The sequence below is a fragment of the Nothobranchius furzeri genome, chromosome 12 (genome assembly GCF_043380555.1).
Source record: "Nothobranchius furzeri strain GRZ-AD chromosome 12, NfurGRZ-RIMD1, whole genome shotgun sequence".
Taxonomy (NCBI): domain Eukaryota; kingdom Metazoa; phylum Chordata; class Actinopteri; order Cyprinodontiformes; family Nothobranchiidae; genus Nothobranchius; species Nothobranchius furzeri.
Window position 1 is genome coordinate 46,697,095 of NC_091752.1, and position 17,836 is coordinate 46,714,930.

At 44.5% G+C, this 17,836-nt stretch overlaps 1 protein-coding gene across 2 annotated transcripts in view; it reads right to left on the reverse strand.

The window, feature by feature from the left end:
• The window catches only part of hectd2 (HECT domain containing 2), a 127,104-nt gene that overhangs the window by 72,551 nt on the left and 36,717 nt on the right, over positions 1-17,836 (reverse strand). For both annotated transcript variants that reach the window (XM_054734781.2, XM_070542645.1), the window contains exons 9-14: positions 9,239-9,387; positions 9,042-9,165; positions 8,031-8,127; positions 7,782-7,889; positions 6,674-6,806; positions 760-848 (exon numbers count right to left, since the gene is read on the reverse strand). In XM_054734781.2, the coding sequence (XP_054590756.2) occupies positions 760-848; positions 6,674-6,806; positions 7,782-7,889; positions 8,031-8,127; positions 9,042-9,165; positions 9,239-9,387 (700 nt within the window). The remainder of the gene's footprint in view (positions 1-759; positions 849-6,673; positions 6,807-7,781; positions 7,890-8,030; positions 8,128-9,041; positions 9,166-9,238; positions 9,388-17,836) is intronic.

The following is a 17,836-nucleotide window of genomic DNA, read 5'->3' on the forward strand; positions in this document are numbered from 1 at the left end:
AAAAAAAAAAAAGCTAAATATAAAATTTGCCAGAACACTAAGTTGCTGTGTAGGTCCATAAGTGCATATACAAAGTTGCTCATGCACACACACACACACACACACACACACACACACACACACACAGACACACACACACACACACACACACACACACACCACAACACTGAGTTTCTCATAAACAACAAAGACTAAGCGGATTTCATTGCGGCTCTTTGTTCTAAATGACTTGAACACATATTTAAAACCACAACAAGGAGAAGCGCTAAAAGCCTTTCTTCTAAAAAAGATGTTTGCACCATCACCAGACGCTGTTTTTGACTACGTCGAAAAACTACAGCATTTCACGATACAGTCAGCATTTCCACCTTTTTTTGATTGGTTATTTTTGAGCTAGCTAGCCCCGCCCCTCATGTGCCTTTCTGCTTATGAGTGACCAGACTAGTTCTTTGTGTGGAATTAAACTGAGGACGAGACTGGCAGGCCAGGCTATCTTTTCTGCACAACGCCTGTTAAATTGCACCCCTCCAAAAAAATAAATAAATAAATGACCAGCCGCCACTGAGACGTCATTTTTTAAGTCAGGCCATCTAAATGATGGCCAGATGGCTCGCTGGCTATTACTATGCTTAGTGCTAACTTTGTGCAAAATGACATGTTTACTCTTCTGTTTGGCTGCAGCTAAGGCACAAACAATGAAAGAAACTAAACAGATATACATTTGCATACAAACCCTGGTTCTGATGTGGGGAAGGATACAGTCCCGACCATCTGAAACTCTGAATAGTTGTCAGACTTCCAGCTGCTGAACCAGTGGCAGTGCGAGTCCTTCATGTAGGTGAACATTCCTACAAGAGAAAACACTAACCTTAGATGTTTCACTGACAACTGGCAGGGCCGGATTATCATTGCAGGGGCCCCTGGGCACAATGTGCTTAGGGCCCCTTAATACTTAGGGCTTGTTGATCTTTATAATGCTGGTAGAAATGTAGCTACAGTTGTGATGAATGTTTATATTTATTTAAGGACCATGTACAATATTAAGCATAAATATTGAAATTTTATGCATTGTACCAGATTTAGCTTGAAGCTAATTCACATGTGCAGTCCTGAATGAGTGAGTATTACCTTATGTTTATTTTACTCCATGCTATTCTCTGAACTAGAGCATATACCTACCTGTGGTCACTGACAGGGCTGCAGTCAGGAATTTAGAAAATAGAAACCGTCATAAACAGGTCAACATGAGGCAGGGTTCACGCTTTGCAACACAGTTCAGAGTTTAAATTGTTCATTTGAAATGAGTCCTTTTGAAGTTCCTTTTTAGTAATAAATGTAAAAAAGGGAGCTAGACTTCCGTACAGCTTCGAGGAGATTCTGGTCCACCATCCGGCGCATCAGGGGGGGAAAGCAGTCCGCTACCAACACTATCTATAGTGGGGACGGTGTGCTGCTGACCTCTACTCAGGGCGTTGTGGATCGGTGGGCAGAATACTTCGAAGACCTCCTCAATCCCACCGACACGTCTTCCAGTGAGGAAGCAGAGTCTGGGGACTTTGAGTTTGCCTCTCAAATCTCTGGTGTTGAGGTCACTGAGGTGGTCAAAAAGCTCCTCTGTGGCAAGGCTCCAGGGGTGGATGAGATCTGCCCGGAGTTCCTTAAGGCTCTGGATGTTGTGGGGCTGTGTTGGCTGACACAACTCTGCAATATCACATGGACATCGGGGGCAGTCCCACTGGACTGGCAGGCCGGGGTGGTGGTCCACTTATTTACAAAGGGGGGCCGCAGGGTGTGCTCCAACTACAGGGGGATCACACTCCTGAGCTTTCCTGGTAAGGTCTATTCAGGGGTTCTGGAGAGGAGGGTCCAGCAGATTGTTGAACCTCAGATTCAGGAGGAGCAATGTGGTTTTCTTCCTGGCCATGGAACGCTGGACCAGCTCTATACCCTTAGGGGGATCCTGGAGGGTGCGTGGGAATTTGCCCAACCAGTCTACGTGTGTTTTGTGGATTTGGAGAAGGCGTTTGACCGCGTCTCTCGGGGGGCCCTGTAGGGGTGTACTCCGGGAATATGGGGTACCAGGCCCTCTGATACGGGCTGTTAGGTCACTGTATGACCGGTGTCAGAGCTTGGTCCGCATTGCCGGCACTAATTCGGGCTCGTTCCCAGTGAGAGTTGGACTCTGCCAAGGCTGCCCTTTGTCACCGATTCTGTTCATAACCTTTATGGACAGGATTTCTAGGCGCAGCCAAGGTGTGGAGGGCATCCGTTTTGGTGGCCTGAGGATCAGGTCTCTGCTTTTTGCAGATGATGTGGTCCTGTTGGCTTCATCAGAACGTGATCTTCAGCTTTCGCTGGAGCGGTTCGCAGCCGAGTGTGAAGCAGCTGGGATGAGAATCAGCTCCTCTAAATCTGAGACCATGGCCTTGATTCGGAAAAGGGTAGATTGCCTTCTCCGGGTCAAGGATGAAGTCCTGCCCCAAGTGGAGGAGTTTAAGTATCTCAGGGTCTTGTTCATGAGTGAGGGAAAACTGGAGCATGAGATCGATTGGCGGATTTGTGCTGCATCTGCAGTGATGCGGGCGTTGTACCGGTCTGTCGTGGTGAAGAGGGAGCTGTGCCAGAAGGCGAAGCTCTCGATTTACCGGTCGATCTGCGTTCCTACCCTCACCTATGGTCATGAGCTTTGGGTAGTGACCGAAAGAACGAGATTGCAGATACAAGCAGCCGAAATTAGTTTTCTCCGAAGAGTGGCTGGGCTCTCCCTCAGATATAGGGTGAGAAGTACGGTCATCCAGGAGGGGCTCGGAGTAGACACGCTGCTCCTCCACATCGAGGGGAGCCAGTTGAGGTGGCTCGGGCATCTGGTCAGGATGCCTCCTGGACGCCTCCCTGGTGAGGTTTTCCGTGCACGTCCATCCAGGAGGAAACCTAAAGGTAGACCCTGGACACGGTGGAGGGACTATGTCTCTCACCTGGCCAGGGAACACCTTGGGATTCCCCTGAAGGAGCTGGCCCAAGTAGCTGGGGAGAGGGAAGTCTGGGTCTCTCGCCTTAGGCTACTGCTCCCGTGACCCGACTCCGGATAAGCAGATGAAAATGAATGGATGGATGGATGTAAAAAAAAAAAAAAGAAGAAAATCTGTTTAATTTTTTTCCATTTAAGATGCATTTTTAAAGAGTTACAAACATTTAGCACTTTTTACTGCATTTTTACAGCCAAAGAACAAAAAAAAAAACAGGCAGCCCAGTTATATGGTCATAGAGGGTTAAACATGTGATGAGTGTTCTGCCACCCACGAAGACACGGTTCAAAGTGAATGAGAGAATAAATACATATGTTTTATTACTTTATTATGTATTTTTATTATTAACTATTACATTATTATTATAACACTAGAAATTAATAATGAGGGAAATCAGCACCATGAAGAAAACCTATGATTGTAGTATGTGCAGTATTCTGGAAATGGTATGAAATGTAACTCTGAGTGAATGTGTGTGTGTACTTGTTTTTTATGCTTACGTGGACAATTATTTACTGTAACATGTGGACAATTTTACATTGTGGGGACATTTTGCTGGTCCACACAATGCCAACTGTTCCAAAACTTGTTTTAGAGGTATGATGTGAATTAACCTTTAGTTTAGATTAGTTTAAGTTAGGGTTAGGAGTAGAACTCCATCAGTTAGAGTTAGGGTATGAGTTAGTGCAGTCACTAAAATGAATGGAAGTTAAAAGTGTGTGTGTGTGTGTGTGTGCGTGCGTGCGTGCGTGCGTGCGTGCGTGCGTGTGTGTGTGTGTGTGTGTGTGTGTGTGTGTGAAGGGGGATGCCATGGACAGGGTGCCAGTTCATCACACTCATTCACACCTAGAGACCATTTAGAGAAATGGTTTTGGTCAGTGGGAGGAAACTGCATAAGTCGGAGAATATCTGCACATGCATGTGGAGTATGTTCTAACCACACATTTCTGGGGAGAAAATGCTAGCTCCACACGTGTATGAGCAAAACATGCTAACTCCATAAAAGTATGGGCAGAATATGCTAGCTCGTCACTAGGGGTTGTATCAACTAGTCGACTAGTTGACTTCACTGCTCTATAGTGACTTTTTATGCCTTTCATAGACTAGTCGCTGTCACGTGATAATGACCGACAAGATGCAGTCCTCGGAAAAGTCAGCAGGTGATGAGCCCCTGCGTGTTGGGAGGCGACGCGCTGGTAAACGCCCGCGGTAAAATGGGCATTTGACCGAATTGTGACCTTTACCCTCTTGCAATTTAACCTTCCCCTCACCCCATCCTAATCTTAACCAGCTTGCACAAGCAAAGCTCTGATTGTTGATGTGCTCCAGACATCTGCATCCTGAGCACGGCCACAAGTAACATTATCAAATTAGGAGTCGCCACCTCAAAAACAAATTTAACACGCGATTGTTTATGTCGCCACATTTCCTTTTATGTTTTCTGTCTTTTATTTGTGCCTGATGCTTTTCGCTGCTGTGGAGCCAGGCGCATCACCTGTTTTGTCCTTCGGCGACTTCAACTCTCCGGTGCGGCCGGCGAGCAGCGGCACTCCACTGTTTTTGCGGTCGGTAAATCTTTTAGAAATGCAGTTCAAAGGTAACTCATAAGGTGAATATAAATGAACCCAGGTAGCAGTTTTTCTTTAGGATTGAGAGGAGATGCAGGAAGATAATAAACAGACAGGACAGAAAAATAGTCAAATAAAAACAAGTTAGTTTTTGTACCTGGTTGTTGCAACAAACAGAAACCATAGAAGGTAATCAGAAGTGAGGAACAGAAAACTAAATAATTATTTTAATGTTTAGAGCAGCAGGAACTCTGAGAGGCTGCAGGCGCATCAGTGAGTTTGCGGCCGCTGGGCAGGGGGAGGGGGAGAGGGCTGAAGCAGAAACTACCGTTGTTAAAAGAGATGTGTTTAACTTTGAAAGTGTGGGCGCAATTTTAATTGTCAAAAACTCCAGCGAACCAACCCGCTTCAGATGTATGACGTCATCAACGACTAGTCAAAGTCAACTCGATTTTCATTACTTGACTGTCGACTTTAAAAAAAATTAAGTCATGCAACCCCTACTCCTCACATGGACAAGCAGAACAAGCTAAAGCCACACATCTATGATCAAAACAAGCTAACTCAATACAAGTATGGGTAGAACAAAGTGGGTATGCAGTGTATGCAACACATGGGGCGTCAAGCTGGAGGGGCGCTAAAGCGACAATGCAAAAATATTTTTAGTCTGCATTTCCTGTGTTTAATAACAGTTGTGTTTTTGTCCACTTGTATATCCGCACATTATAAAACTAATAACAGAAACACATAAGTGATTAGCTGCCCCCTCCTGATCCCCTGGGACGTTACTCGAGGTGAATCATAAGCTGGACAATGTTCTAGCTGCGATACCGATATTAGTGCACAAAATGGATGTCATCTCGGAGGGAGTCACCGGACGGTATGGACAGGTTTAAAAACCCAAAATTGGCTTCACTAAAGGACTGGAATGATCAGTTTAAAGACTGAAGGCAGAGAGGAAAATTATCTCAGCCTGACCCAATCAAAGTCTTGTTATCCGAATCTGACGCCCTGGTAGCCTTGAGCGGCTAGCAACAGACCCCCTCGAAGGAATGCAGACAGATGCTGTGAAAACCCGACCTACTCCCCCACCCCCACCCCCCCCCAAAACACCCCACCCCCCGCCCCCGCCTTCAGATTGGTGAACTTCAGCCTGGCAAGGTCATCAATCTGCAGGAGTCAATGTGCTCTTTGCTTCTCCCAAGATCTCCCTCCCACCTGTGAATGTACAGTGACTGAGCGCCGTAGATGGCTGCTCTCGCTGGGGGAAACAGGAAGTCTGCTGCATATTTGTTGAGGTTTTTTTTGCAGAGCAAAGCTGCCCTCCGGACGAGAGGGTAACTCTGAAGAGGCTTTTTTCCCTCCACCTGATCCAACCCTCATGTAACCCTCTTATCTCTATTAAGGTAGCGCGACTTGGGTTGCGAATGACCACAGTCACCAATTCTTGTCACGTGTCTTGCCCATGTATGTCTGATCTCTGAACTGTGTGTACTGAAACTCTAATTTCCCTCTGGGATTAATATAGTATTGCTTGATTGATTGATTGATTGATTGATTGATTGATTTAAACTTCAATTCAGTGGTAAAAGGCAGATTTTCATGAATACATGTATTTTTATCACAGTTAACAGTGATGCCATCCAGCCTTTCTGTGAAGCAAGAAAATGTTTTATATTTTTTATTATCAAAAACAAGTGAGAGCAGGCTGTAAAGGTAACAGAAACACAAAAATCTGTTTCTAAAACCAACTGTGTCTACTTTCCCTCCTTACCAGAACTTCTTCTTTCTGCAGCATCACTGACCTGAGAACTGAGAGCACCTCCACAAGGCCTTCTAATAAAAAAGGACTTTCCACTTTCAGCCAGTACAAACACTCTTTTCTTTCCTCTTGTTTTCAATAAATCATCAGTTTCACTCTCCTCTGCATCAGGGAGGATTTGGCTTCCAGATTTCAGCACCACCACTAACTCCCTGAAACCCAGCAGGGCTCCTTTGGTCCAGCTGCTACATTAAACAGCTCATCACCAGTGATCAGAGCCAGGTGTGCAGGTCAGCCACCTGAGGGGAACCTCTCACCATAATCTGTATGGAAGATCTGCCGGACGAGCAGCAGGAACCACTCCTTCGTCAGGCCGCCCATGTCAAGCCCTGCCTCCCCAACAAAAGTCACCCGCAGCTTCTTTTTCAGGTCGCACCTCTTCCTCGTCAGCTACAGACAAACAACACAGATGAAGTTCAGTGTGGAATCCCAGAAGTGTAACTCATCAAGCTGTTTTCAAAGAAACAACCGGAGTGGAGCGGTCAGACGCTCACTGCACGAGAAGATTTCAGGGTTCACGTCAGATTTATGATCCGCTCTAGGGAGGATGCAGCGTCGGGGTTGATGCATGAATGAAGAACATTAAAGACATTCTCACACCCACAGTTCCCACACCACTAATTAGTCTGCTTCCCTTCAACAAAAACTCATTACAGTACATTTTTTGGATGTCATCAGACTCGAACAGTGCTAAATTCCAGCTGACACCCAGGACAGCCATCTGCATCGCTAAGATTCATTTCCTCCCCACTCCAAGTCTCATTTCTGGACTCTTGGTCTACGGTGCGTTTAAATCCAGAGCGGAGGTGATCAGGACCACGGAGCAAACCAACTCTGTGATTTGCGTGTTTATTAATGGAACTTTATTTTGTTCAGGACTTGTGTGAATGTTCAACTCTCAACTGTTTCTGCAGGTTGCATTCATAACTGTTCTCTTTAAGAGACTGATGATTGACAGTTAAGACCTACCTGATATATTAAAGAACGAGTTCACATTTTAAACAGAAATGGTCAGATTTCAGTTCTACGTTCATTCGTGTTTATAATGTAAACATCCCTTTATTAAAAACAGGATGTGTGGTTGATGACGTCATGTTCAACAGCAGGACAAGTGAGACACAGACTGAAGGAACCATAAACGCGAAGTTAGAAGTTAACGGTGCATTTCCAACAAAGAAAACGTTGGAAGGAGCAATTAATGAAGCTACAAAGTAACGGCTGGAGGTCATTTATGGGGTTGAGGAGCATCTGGTTAGGTTTCAGATGGTTTAAGGTCTAAAAGGGAGAAGATGAAACTGTTGATGGTGCTTTAAACTCAGTGGAGAGCGATTTGAATCCCCGTCTGTCATGAGTTTGTGCTCTGACCTCATCCAGCGAGTCGCTGAGGAGTTGTGCTCGTCGAACTTTAATGTTGAGAAACAGAAGATTCATGTCTACTCTCTGTCTCCGGGACACTTTACTGACCAGGCTTAGCTGTGAAACACACACACACACACACACACACACACACACACACACACACACACACACACACACACACACACACACACACACACACACACGGGTTAAAGATGTGTTTGAACCTGTTCAGCTCTCCGTGTATCCAAGCCTCACCCTGGCCTGACTGATCATCTGCTGCTCCGAGTCCTTCTGGATGATGGCTTTCTTCACCACGATTGGTAGGATGAATGGAAACTGGCAGAAAGAAAACCTGAAAGAGAAAAAACAACAAAAGCAGCAGTTAATCGTGCATCTCTTCAAAGACAACAGTGAGCTCTCTTCTCTTCTAGAGATGACTGACTGTGATCTACATGAGCTAACCCCTGAAGCAGCAGCCAAAGCGGGACGTTTGAGCTGCAGACTCTGGATCGTGTTCCTCTCTCCCACACTAACGAGGCATGACGCAGCCTGGAGCAGACTTCAAGGCTTCTGAGAGTCTTTTCACGGTTCTGAATAAACGGCAGCTGTGGGAACGTTTCCTCTGGAGGAAATGATCTGTCTGACTTCCAGACATCTTAAAAGGAGAGAGCATCTCTGTGGTCACGGAGCTGCAGTGAGCTAGTGATAATATTTAGATCTGCCACGATTTAATGAACAGAATCTGTCTGGACGGTCAAAGAAAATCAACCAACGAGGTGACCAGATGGCTCTGGGTGTGTGTGTGTGTGTGTGTGTGTGTGTGTGTGTGTGTGTGTGTGTGTGTGTGTGTGTGTGTGTGTGTGTGTGTGTGTGTGTGTGTCAATCTTCATCCTAATGCTCATCTCAGGTCATGAGCTGTGGGAAGTGACCAAAAGAACAAAAACAGGAACACGAGTGGCCAAAATGAGTGTCCTTCCCAAGGTGGCCGGGCTCGGCTTCAAAGTGTTCAGAAATCCAGGGAAGAGCCGCTGCTCTTTCTCATCAAGAGGAACAAGCTGAGGTGGTTAGGGGATGTGGTCAGATTGCCCCTTAAATATCCTCTCTGCCTATGTTTTGAGGCATAACCTGCTGGAAAAAGACACACGGGTCTCCTCAAGACACGCTGAAGCTGTTGTATTTCCAGGCTGGTCTTGGGATCTCAGCCTTGGCTGTCACCCCTCTAACCTCATGCTAGATGTGCCGATGAGATGAAACAACATTTCTGACCTATTTGAGTTGCCATAGTTCTGCCAGGTTCTGTAGTCCTCCATGAAGTCTATGTGCTCTAGAGTGATGTTGTAGAAGTCAGTGAAAGGCATGATGGGAGGACAGGAGACACTGTTGGCTGCATCTGAAAGACGATGAAGAGGAGGTGCAACATTCTGCAGCATGAACTCATCAAATCATTAGTCTGCTTGACTTACTGAACAGGCTCAGAACTTTGGTGGCAGAAGGAACCCACCAGGAGCACTTGGCTGAAGGAGGAAGTTCGTCTGTTTCTGCAGGAAACAGGCGGGTGGAGATGAATTGCAGGAGGCGCTCCACCAGCTGCCGGAACCGCCTCGCTGACAGCCTGCAGACAAAATCAACACAACGTCCCAGAGGAGTCAGACCTGAACAACGTGAACGTCCATGAGCACCAAAATAGACACTTCATAGGAAAAAGGAGAAAAAGCAGCGTCAGCTGGAAAAAGTGGCTTTCTGGATCTGAGCAGAACCAAACAGAACCTCTAATTTTCAGCAGCTGGCTAGTAAATCATCACCACAAAGAAAGAGCCTGTTTTCTAAAGTTCCTGACTCATGCTGAGTGACACAAACAGAAGCTGACTCACATCTGGACTCACAGGCTGCTTTAGGCATAAAAACCTAAAATCAAGCCAAGACCCGAGTCCTCCTCTTACAGACAGAAGAAACATTCTCATAAATATACACTTTTAAAGAGCAGCAATAATAAACGGTTTCTCCCCGAAGGGCAGTGAGTGTTTTCAACCAGACCATGTGAGTGGATTTGTATCCTTAACCCCGTTCTGGGGATTAAACATACACAAATGTTTCCTCATCCCAGGAAAACCTGGAGATAAAGACGTTAACATCCCTGGGTCAACAGCAGTGGAACTGAAACAAATTATAATAGCTGCTGTAACACAGTAACAGTAACGGCCTAAAAAAGTCTCCCCCCGCCTCGAGGGGTGGACTACTGGCGGTTGTGAGTGGGGCCGGGGGTCTTGGCGGCTGCAATGCCCCTGGGTAGGTCTGGGTGGGAGCCTGGGGGCTCGGGGTGTGGGGTTGGCTGGCCCCGTGTGGGGATCTAGGCGGGGCCTTGGGGGTCGGGTCCTGAAATGTATGCTGCCGGGAAGAAGGCGGAAACATGCGGCAGAGACTGGCCCGGGCTCAGGGATCTCGGGCAGACCTTGGCTCCTCTGCTGTCCATCATGGGGAGGGGGATGTCCAGGAGGGGGAGGACCCAACCTTACCTGGATGTCCTATGTCATATATAGTCTGGAAGCTCTGCAAATGCAGTGATGGGAGTAGATATTCTGCTGGGGTGGGGCTGTGTTGGTTCCCTTGGGCTCTGTGGAAATCTGCAATGCTGCTGCTTTGGGCCCTGGCAAGATGGGCTGGGGTCTCCATGCCCTGGGTGGCATTTTGGCAACGGAGGTGCCTATTGGGGACAGTGGGGGAGCTGGCTCCCTGGAGGGCTTCGGCCAACCAGCCATTCCTCCCCATCCCCACACATTTTTCTCCTCCTGTTCTCTCACATCATCACACAAACATGCACATAGGACTTTGGGGGGTGGACAAGTCAGAAGGTGCGGGTATGGACCCCATTTCCGCATTCCTGTGGCAGCCTGCCCCCCAATTTTATTTGCACATTAAACACTTCCACCAACGACATTCCACGCAAACATACCCTTAGGGCCTTGGGAGTGTGCACAAACAACGGCATTTGGCAAGGGGATCTTTCAGCCTCTTCCCAGGTGCCGGTGCCCACTTCCAATTTTAATCTGCACTTAGACACAGAGGGCTGTGGGGGGAAGAGGGGTAGGCTGGTGGCATCAGCTGGCATAGGCCAGACGATGCCTGCACTGCCCACTCACCACAGCCACGAATACACCTCATCAACACACCCTAACACTGCATTGGAGCAGGCGGAGGGTGACTAGGGGTCTTAGCACACCTCTGTTGTCGCTTGGCTTCCCGGGGCTGGAGGCTAGATGGGGGATCTGGCCGTCTGGCTGGGGTCTGGGTGGTGGGTCGCTTTGCTCGGCATTGGGCAGGGGAGCCTGCTCATCAGCACCCCAGCAGAAAGGGTCGAACTCTGGTAACCGGTGACGGTTGTACCCTTTGTGCAGCAGTACTGCAACCAGAGTGAATAGGGTGTGTATGGGGAGTATGAGTGAGTGTCTGCTGTGCATTTTTGTGAGTCTTAGGTTGTATGTGTATGTGTGTGCATGAGGGAGGAAGTGTGTGACTGTGTTTGTGTATGACTGTAAATGTCAGGTGGGGTCTTGGACTCCTCCCCTCTCCTGGGACTTCTTTTGCTGCTATACATCTTCACCTGCCCTCCCCCGTCACACTTGGTGTGGAGTGTTGTGCCTTGGTCTTTCTGAGTGTTCGCAGCTCCCGGGTAAGGGGGTTTAAGATTTTTAGCGTCTGCCTGATTAATCCCGATGGCTGCCTGGTGGGATCTGAGTCCCTGGGCTCTGTTGGGTCCTCGGCGGGGCTGGTTGCCCCTGGGTCCCAGGACACTGGGTTCCGGCCTCGGCCGGCTTGGGGGTGGGAGGCTGCGGGCGAGCCTGTGGGTTTGCCGCTGATATCCCCGGGACTCTGCCAGCTGCTAGTTGTGGCCCCCCAGGGCAATCCTCTGAGCCTCTCAAGGGGGGCAGGGGCTTTTCTGGTCGCGGTCTCCCTGGGGTCCCTGCGCTCTGGGGCAGCTCCTGGATCTCTGAGACTTGGAGCTCCTTCCATCTCCTACGCATCTTTGGGGGCAGATCTGTGGCCCCTCACACTCTCTATTGGACGCTCCTACAGAGAAAACGTACATATACAAGCGCGGGTATGCACACAGGTGCTCACGTGGTGCTCTCATAAGTATGGACTTGGGCACGTTCAACACATGTCAGCTGTGGTTGGCACTTAACGCACTGTGATTTATTATCGTGATTGTTCAGTAAAACAATGTTTTTATATTTCCTCATCAGGTTGACAAAGTGATAGCTTGCTCCTGTTGTATTGCTGTGTGTCCCTTTTCTTCTTTTTTTCTCTCTCCTTCTGCAGGTCTCGAAGCAGACTCTTGTTCATCATTGATTGTTTATTTGTTTCTAAAGTTATAGATAAACATGCACCATGGACTATAATTACAGTTAAGGGAAGACACCTTCCATGGATAAATGGTAATTTAATAAATTTATTTAAAAATTGAGATAATGCATGGAAAATATATCGTTTAACAACCAGTCTTCAGACTGGACCATTTATAAGAAATTAAGGAATGCATATTCAACTGAAATGCGAAATGCAAAAGCAAATTATTTTCAGGACTGCTTAGCAGCAGATTTTAAGAATCCAAAAGCATTTTGGAGTAGAATTAATAACTTAACAAATTTTTCCCCTGGGAAACAAAATACCTTTATACGAGTAGACAATGAAATTGTTAATTACTGCTCTAAAATTGCTGAAGCATTTAATCAACATTTTACTAAATGTGTTCCTTTATCCTCTGATTTTATAGATCCTAATATTAACTTTGACATTCTCAATCCTATTTGTGAAAATTCCATCTCCTTTAGACCTTTTAGTCCTATTGAAGCTCAACAAGTTATTGATAATCTAAATTCTGATTGCAGTGCTGGTCCAGATGGTTTAGAAATTACGTTTTTCAAAATGGCTTCATACGTCTTGGCATTTCCTTTTTCAGATTGATTTAATTTATCACTGACAACATGTAATGTTCCATTATCTCGGAAATGTACTAGAGTTATCCCACTTTATAAAAATGGTGACCAGTATGACATTAATAATTATAGACCAATTTCAATAATTAATAGCATGGTAAAAATATTAGAAAAACTTATCTTTAAACAATTATCTAATTATATTACTGATTCTAATATTCTATCTCCTTTTCAGTCTGGCTTTCACCCAAATTTTTCTACTACAATTGCACTTTTAAAATTTAGTAATGTTATGTCTTCTTTTGATTCAAATAAGTTAACTGGTGCCATATTTATTGATTTAATTAAAGCTTTTGACTTAGCTGACCATTGCCTTCTTTTAGATAATCTTCATGCTATTGGTTTTTCAAGAACCTCTTTACTTTGGTTTAACTCATATTTACACCATAGACAACAGTGTGTTCTTTATCAGGGAAGTTACTCAGATTTTACAATGGTCATCAGAGGAATACCACAAGGTTCATCTCTGGGGCCACTATTGTTTTCCATTTTTATAAATAATCTGTCTCAGGTATGCTCTAATTCTCAAATTAATTTATATGCGGATGATACAGTTCTTTATTTTTCTAGAAATAATACCTCTCATATTCAGTGCTCATTACAGTCTGACTGATCAAGTTCAAAATTGGTTTACATATAATAAACTTCTTTTAAACAAAAGTAAGTCTTATTATATGTTATTTAGTACAAAACAAAGTTCTTTACCAACTGATCATGTGATTACATTTACAGACGGCGCACCAGTGTTAACTGTAAATGAGTTTAAATATTTAGGACTTCTTTTAGATCCACAATTGTCATTTAGATCACATATTGACTTAGTGGTCAAGAAAATCTCATACCGACTTAAAATACTATACTCTTCTATCAATTGTTTTACTTTTCAGGTCAGACAAAGAATTATTACTCAGTTAATATTACCAATTCTTGACTACGCTGATATAGTTTATCAGAACACTCCCAACACAAATCTTCATTCTCTTAATGTTGTTTATAACAGTCTTTGCAGATTTATTTTGAGGTGTCCATACAAAACCCACCATTGTCATATGTATGAATCTTTAAACTGGCTATCGTTAAACTCAAAAAGGCATTTTCATTGGTTAGAGTTTATTTTTAAATGCCATTTCTTAAATTATCCTTATTATTTGAAACATTACTTAATCCTATTTAGTTCATCCTTTAGCTTAAGGCATACTGAACACTTATTTTTTTATGTTCCCAAAATGAATAAGGAAGTTGGTTGATGGGCATTTGAGTTTAAAGCACCGTCAGATTGGAATAAGTGACCTAATACAATTAGATCTATATTTTAATTCTTTTAAGGCTTATATATGTGATTATCAACAGAATGCATGTCAAAGTTTTTGATTTGACTCTGTAACTGTCTAATTCTTATTTTTACTTTTTATTTTTTGCATCAGTACATCTTGAGGGATTGTATTTGGAATACAGGTAAAGAGAGCAGTATGAATGTTTGTGTATGATTTTTTGTGTTGTATATTGTAACCTGAAGTTAGTTGTCTGTATCATCATTGTTATGCTTTTTCTCTTTAAGGACCCCCTTGAAAATGAGATGTTGCATCTCAAGGGGTTATTCTTTAAACAAATAAATACATTTCAAATACATATAGTAAAAAGAAAGGGTCCAAGCACTTAACCCTGTGGTCCTCCACAAGTAACCCTGGAGTATGATGAAGATTTGTCATGTGCATTTACAAAATGAAATCTAAAAGAGCATTGTGATAAACTGTGTCAAATGCAGCACTGAGATCTAACAAGACTAGAACAGACGCAAGATTCTTATCTGAGGCCGTGAGAAAATCATTTGTAACTTTCACCAATGCAGTTTCAGTGCTATGATACTCTAAAACCAGACTGAAATTCCCCAAACAGATCATTAGTGTTTAAATGCTCATGTATCTGCAAGCAAAAATCAAAGCAAGATTATTTGCCAAAAGCAGAGACCTGGGGTCTCATTTATCAAACATTGGGTAGAATTCTTACTAAAACCGTACTTAAGCTTAGCAAAAAAAAATACTTACGCCAAGAAGGTTTGTGATCTATCAAACAGGGAGTACGCACAGCTGCATGCAATTTCCGCTTCATAAATCAGAAACTATCTAGAAAGCTTCTCAGCTGCTTTTTAGTCACATTCCGCCCCCACCACGCCCACTTACTGCCATAAATAGTCAATGTGAAGTGTCTTGTGGATCTCAAGCATATACATAAGCCGGGTGTTGCAGCACTCCGCCAATGACGATGGCGACCGTAGATCAAGGCAGATCAAGGAAGCGCAATTTCATAGAAGCAGAAATTCAGGTACTTGTAGATGAGGTGGAGAAATGAAACTAAGTGCTTTTGCAAAACAAATAAGAGAAAATCCATGGAGTGGCACAGCGTTGCTGAAGCCGTCAATGTTGTGAGTTCTTCAGAGAGATCTGTGGCGGATATAAAAAAATGGTCCATTTGGGATTCTATTCCCAGACTCCCAGGTGAAAGTCACACGCACTAACCAGTCACCCAAATAGAGATCTCCCTTGTCCAAGTAGCCAGGGCGCATGATCAATTGGGTCACAGTGACAGGACGCTTAACTCATACTTACACCATAGACAACAGTGTGTTCTTTTTCAGGGAAGTTGCTTACACTGTCACTGATGCATGACATTCTGTCTCTATCTGTCCCCCTGCTGATATTCTGCGCTTCAAGCTGTGTGTGTGTGTGTGTGTGTGTGTGTGTGTGTGTGTGTGTGTGTGTGTGTGTGTGTGTGTGTGTGTGTGTGTGTGTGTGTGTGTGTGTGTGTGTGTGTGTGTGTGTGTGTGTGTGTGTGTGTGTGCGTGCGTGCGTGTGGGGGGTCTTGTTCTGTGTGAAAATGAAGCAGTACAAGTGATAATGCTGCAGGATATCATAATTTTATCCTTCTCAGCAGCAGCAGCACTGAATGTACTCTCCATGTCCAAAATGTGCGTAGGCCAGGTCCTTAGTCAACTTAAAGTTGCACACATTTTTCCGCTAAGTTTTCTTTCATAAATCCTAAAGTTTGCATGGAAAGTTGCTTACGCAGTTTTCCGACCCTGTTTTGTGCGTAAGCAAGCTTGATAAATGAGGTCCCTCACCCTTAGGCCGCCAAAACAGGTCCCTTCAACACAGTGACTGCTCCAAGAAATCCTGTCCATAAAAGTTCTGAACAGAATCGGTGATTGGGCAGCCTTGGCTGAGACAAACTCACCGGCAATGAGCTCAACTTACTGCCAGCAATGCAGACCAAGCTTTGACACTGGTCGTACAGGAACCTAACAGCCCGTATCAAACCACTGGTACGCCATACTCCCGAAGTACCGCCAGGGGGACGCGGTCAAACGCCTTCTCCAAATCCATAAAACGCATATAGATTGGTTTTGCAAACTCCCACGCACCCTTCAGGACCCCCTAAGGGTACAGAGCTGGTCCAGTGTTCCACAGCCAGGACGAAAACCACATTGCTCCTCCTGAAACCAATGTTCGACCATCCTCTGCAGAACCCCTGAATAGGCCTTAACAGGGAGGCTCAGAACACACTCTGCAGTCCCCCTTTTCAAATAGGGGGACCACTACCCCGGTATGACAGTCCAGTGGAACTGCCTCCGATGTCCATGCAATATTGCAGAGCCACATCAACCAATGCAACCCCACAACATTCAGAGTCTTAAGGTACTCTGGCCGGATCTCATCCATCCCGGAGTCTTGCTGCCGCAGAGTGTTTTAACCATTTCAGTGACCTCGGCTCCAGAGATTGGAGAATCCAACTCAAACTTCCCAGACTCTGCTTCGTCACTGGAAGACGTGCCGGTGGCATTGAGGAGGTCTTCAAAGTATTGCGCCCACTGATCCACAACATCCCGAGTAGAGATGAGCAGAAAATCATTACCGCTGTAAACAGTGTTGGTAGTGCATTGCTTTCCCCTCCTTAGACGCCGGATGGTGGACCAGAATCTCCTCAAAGCCATACGGAAGTCTTGCGCCATAGTCTCACCAAACTTCTACGACAGAGTTTTCGCCTCCACGATGACCTGAGCTGCATTCCGCTTGGACTGCTGGTACCCATCATCTCTGGAGTCCCACGGGCCAAAAAGACCCGATAGGACTCTTTCGACAGCATCCCTTCACATATTGGGTGACATAAGCCTTGAGTGACATAAGCCTTTTCAAAGTGTCTGACAAAAGGGGACGTCTGAGGACTCTTTGTTAACACCTCAAACATTCTGGATTCTCGTTGGTCCAAACTTAGAAAAAACGGACAATTAAAACAACAGAAATGAAACTGAAACTTCAGTTCAGTGAAAGGTTCAGCCTTTGCTAAATAATCTCTCCTTGGAGGATCAAATAGGAAAGAGCCACAGCAAACTCCACTTCAGATGGTATCTTTTTTTTTTTTTTTTAATCTTTTATTTCATTCACAATGTATAAAATAAACACAAACAAATACAACATACATTAACATATTGAAAAAAAAACATTTGAATGAAAAGGAGCAGATAGAAGAAAAAATCTTATGATTTCTGCCCCTTTTTACGAAATAAAATTATCCGCCAAACAAACACAGTGTAACCTCAGTCACTTTCTAATATTTTCACATCTAATCTTTGACATTATAATTCTCCTTTTCATAATTACTAAATACATTAGATTTTATACATTTTTTAAATATTGCAAGTGTAGTTGATTCTTTAAATTCCTTGTTAATGGCATTCCACAATCTTACACCATTTACACAAATGTTACATTCCCTCACTTTGGTTCTGAATCTAGGTTTCTCAAAGACATCAGTTCCTTTTAAAATGTACCCACTTACTCTCTTATGAAACATTTTCTGAATATTAGTTGGTAGATTACTCGTATTCGCTCTGTACATTATTTGCAATATTTTCCACTCTACCAAGTCAGGAAATTTCAGTATTTTGTATCTAATGAATAATTGATTAGTGTGAGCTCTATAGTTACTGTTATTAATGATTCTCAATGCTCTTTTTTGAAAAATGAACAATGGTTGTGTAAAAGTTTTGCAAGTGGCTCCCCAAATTTCTAA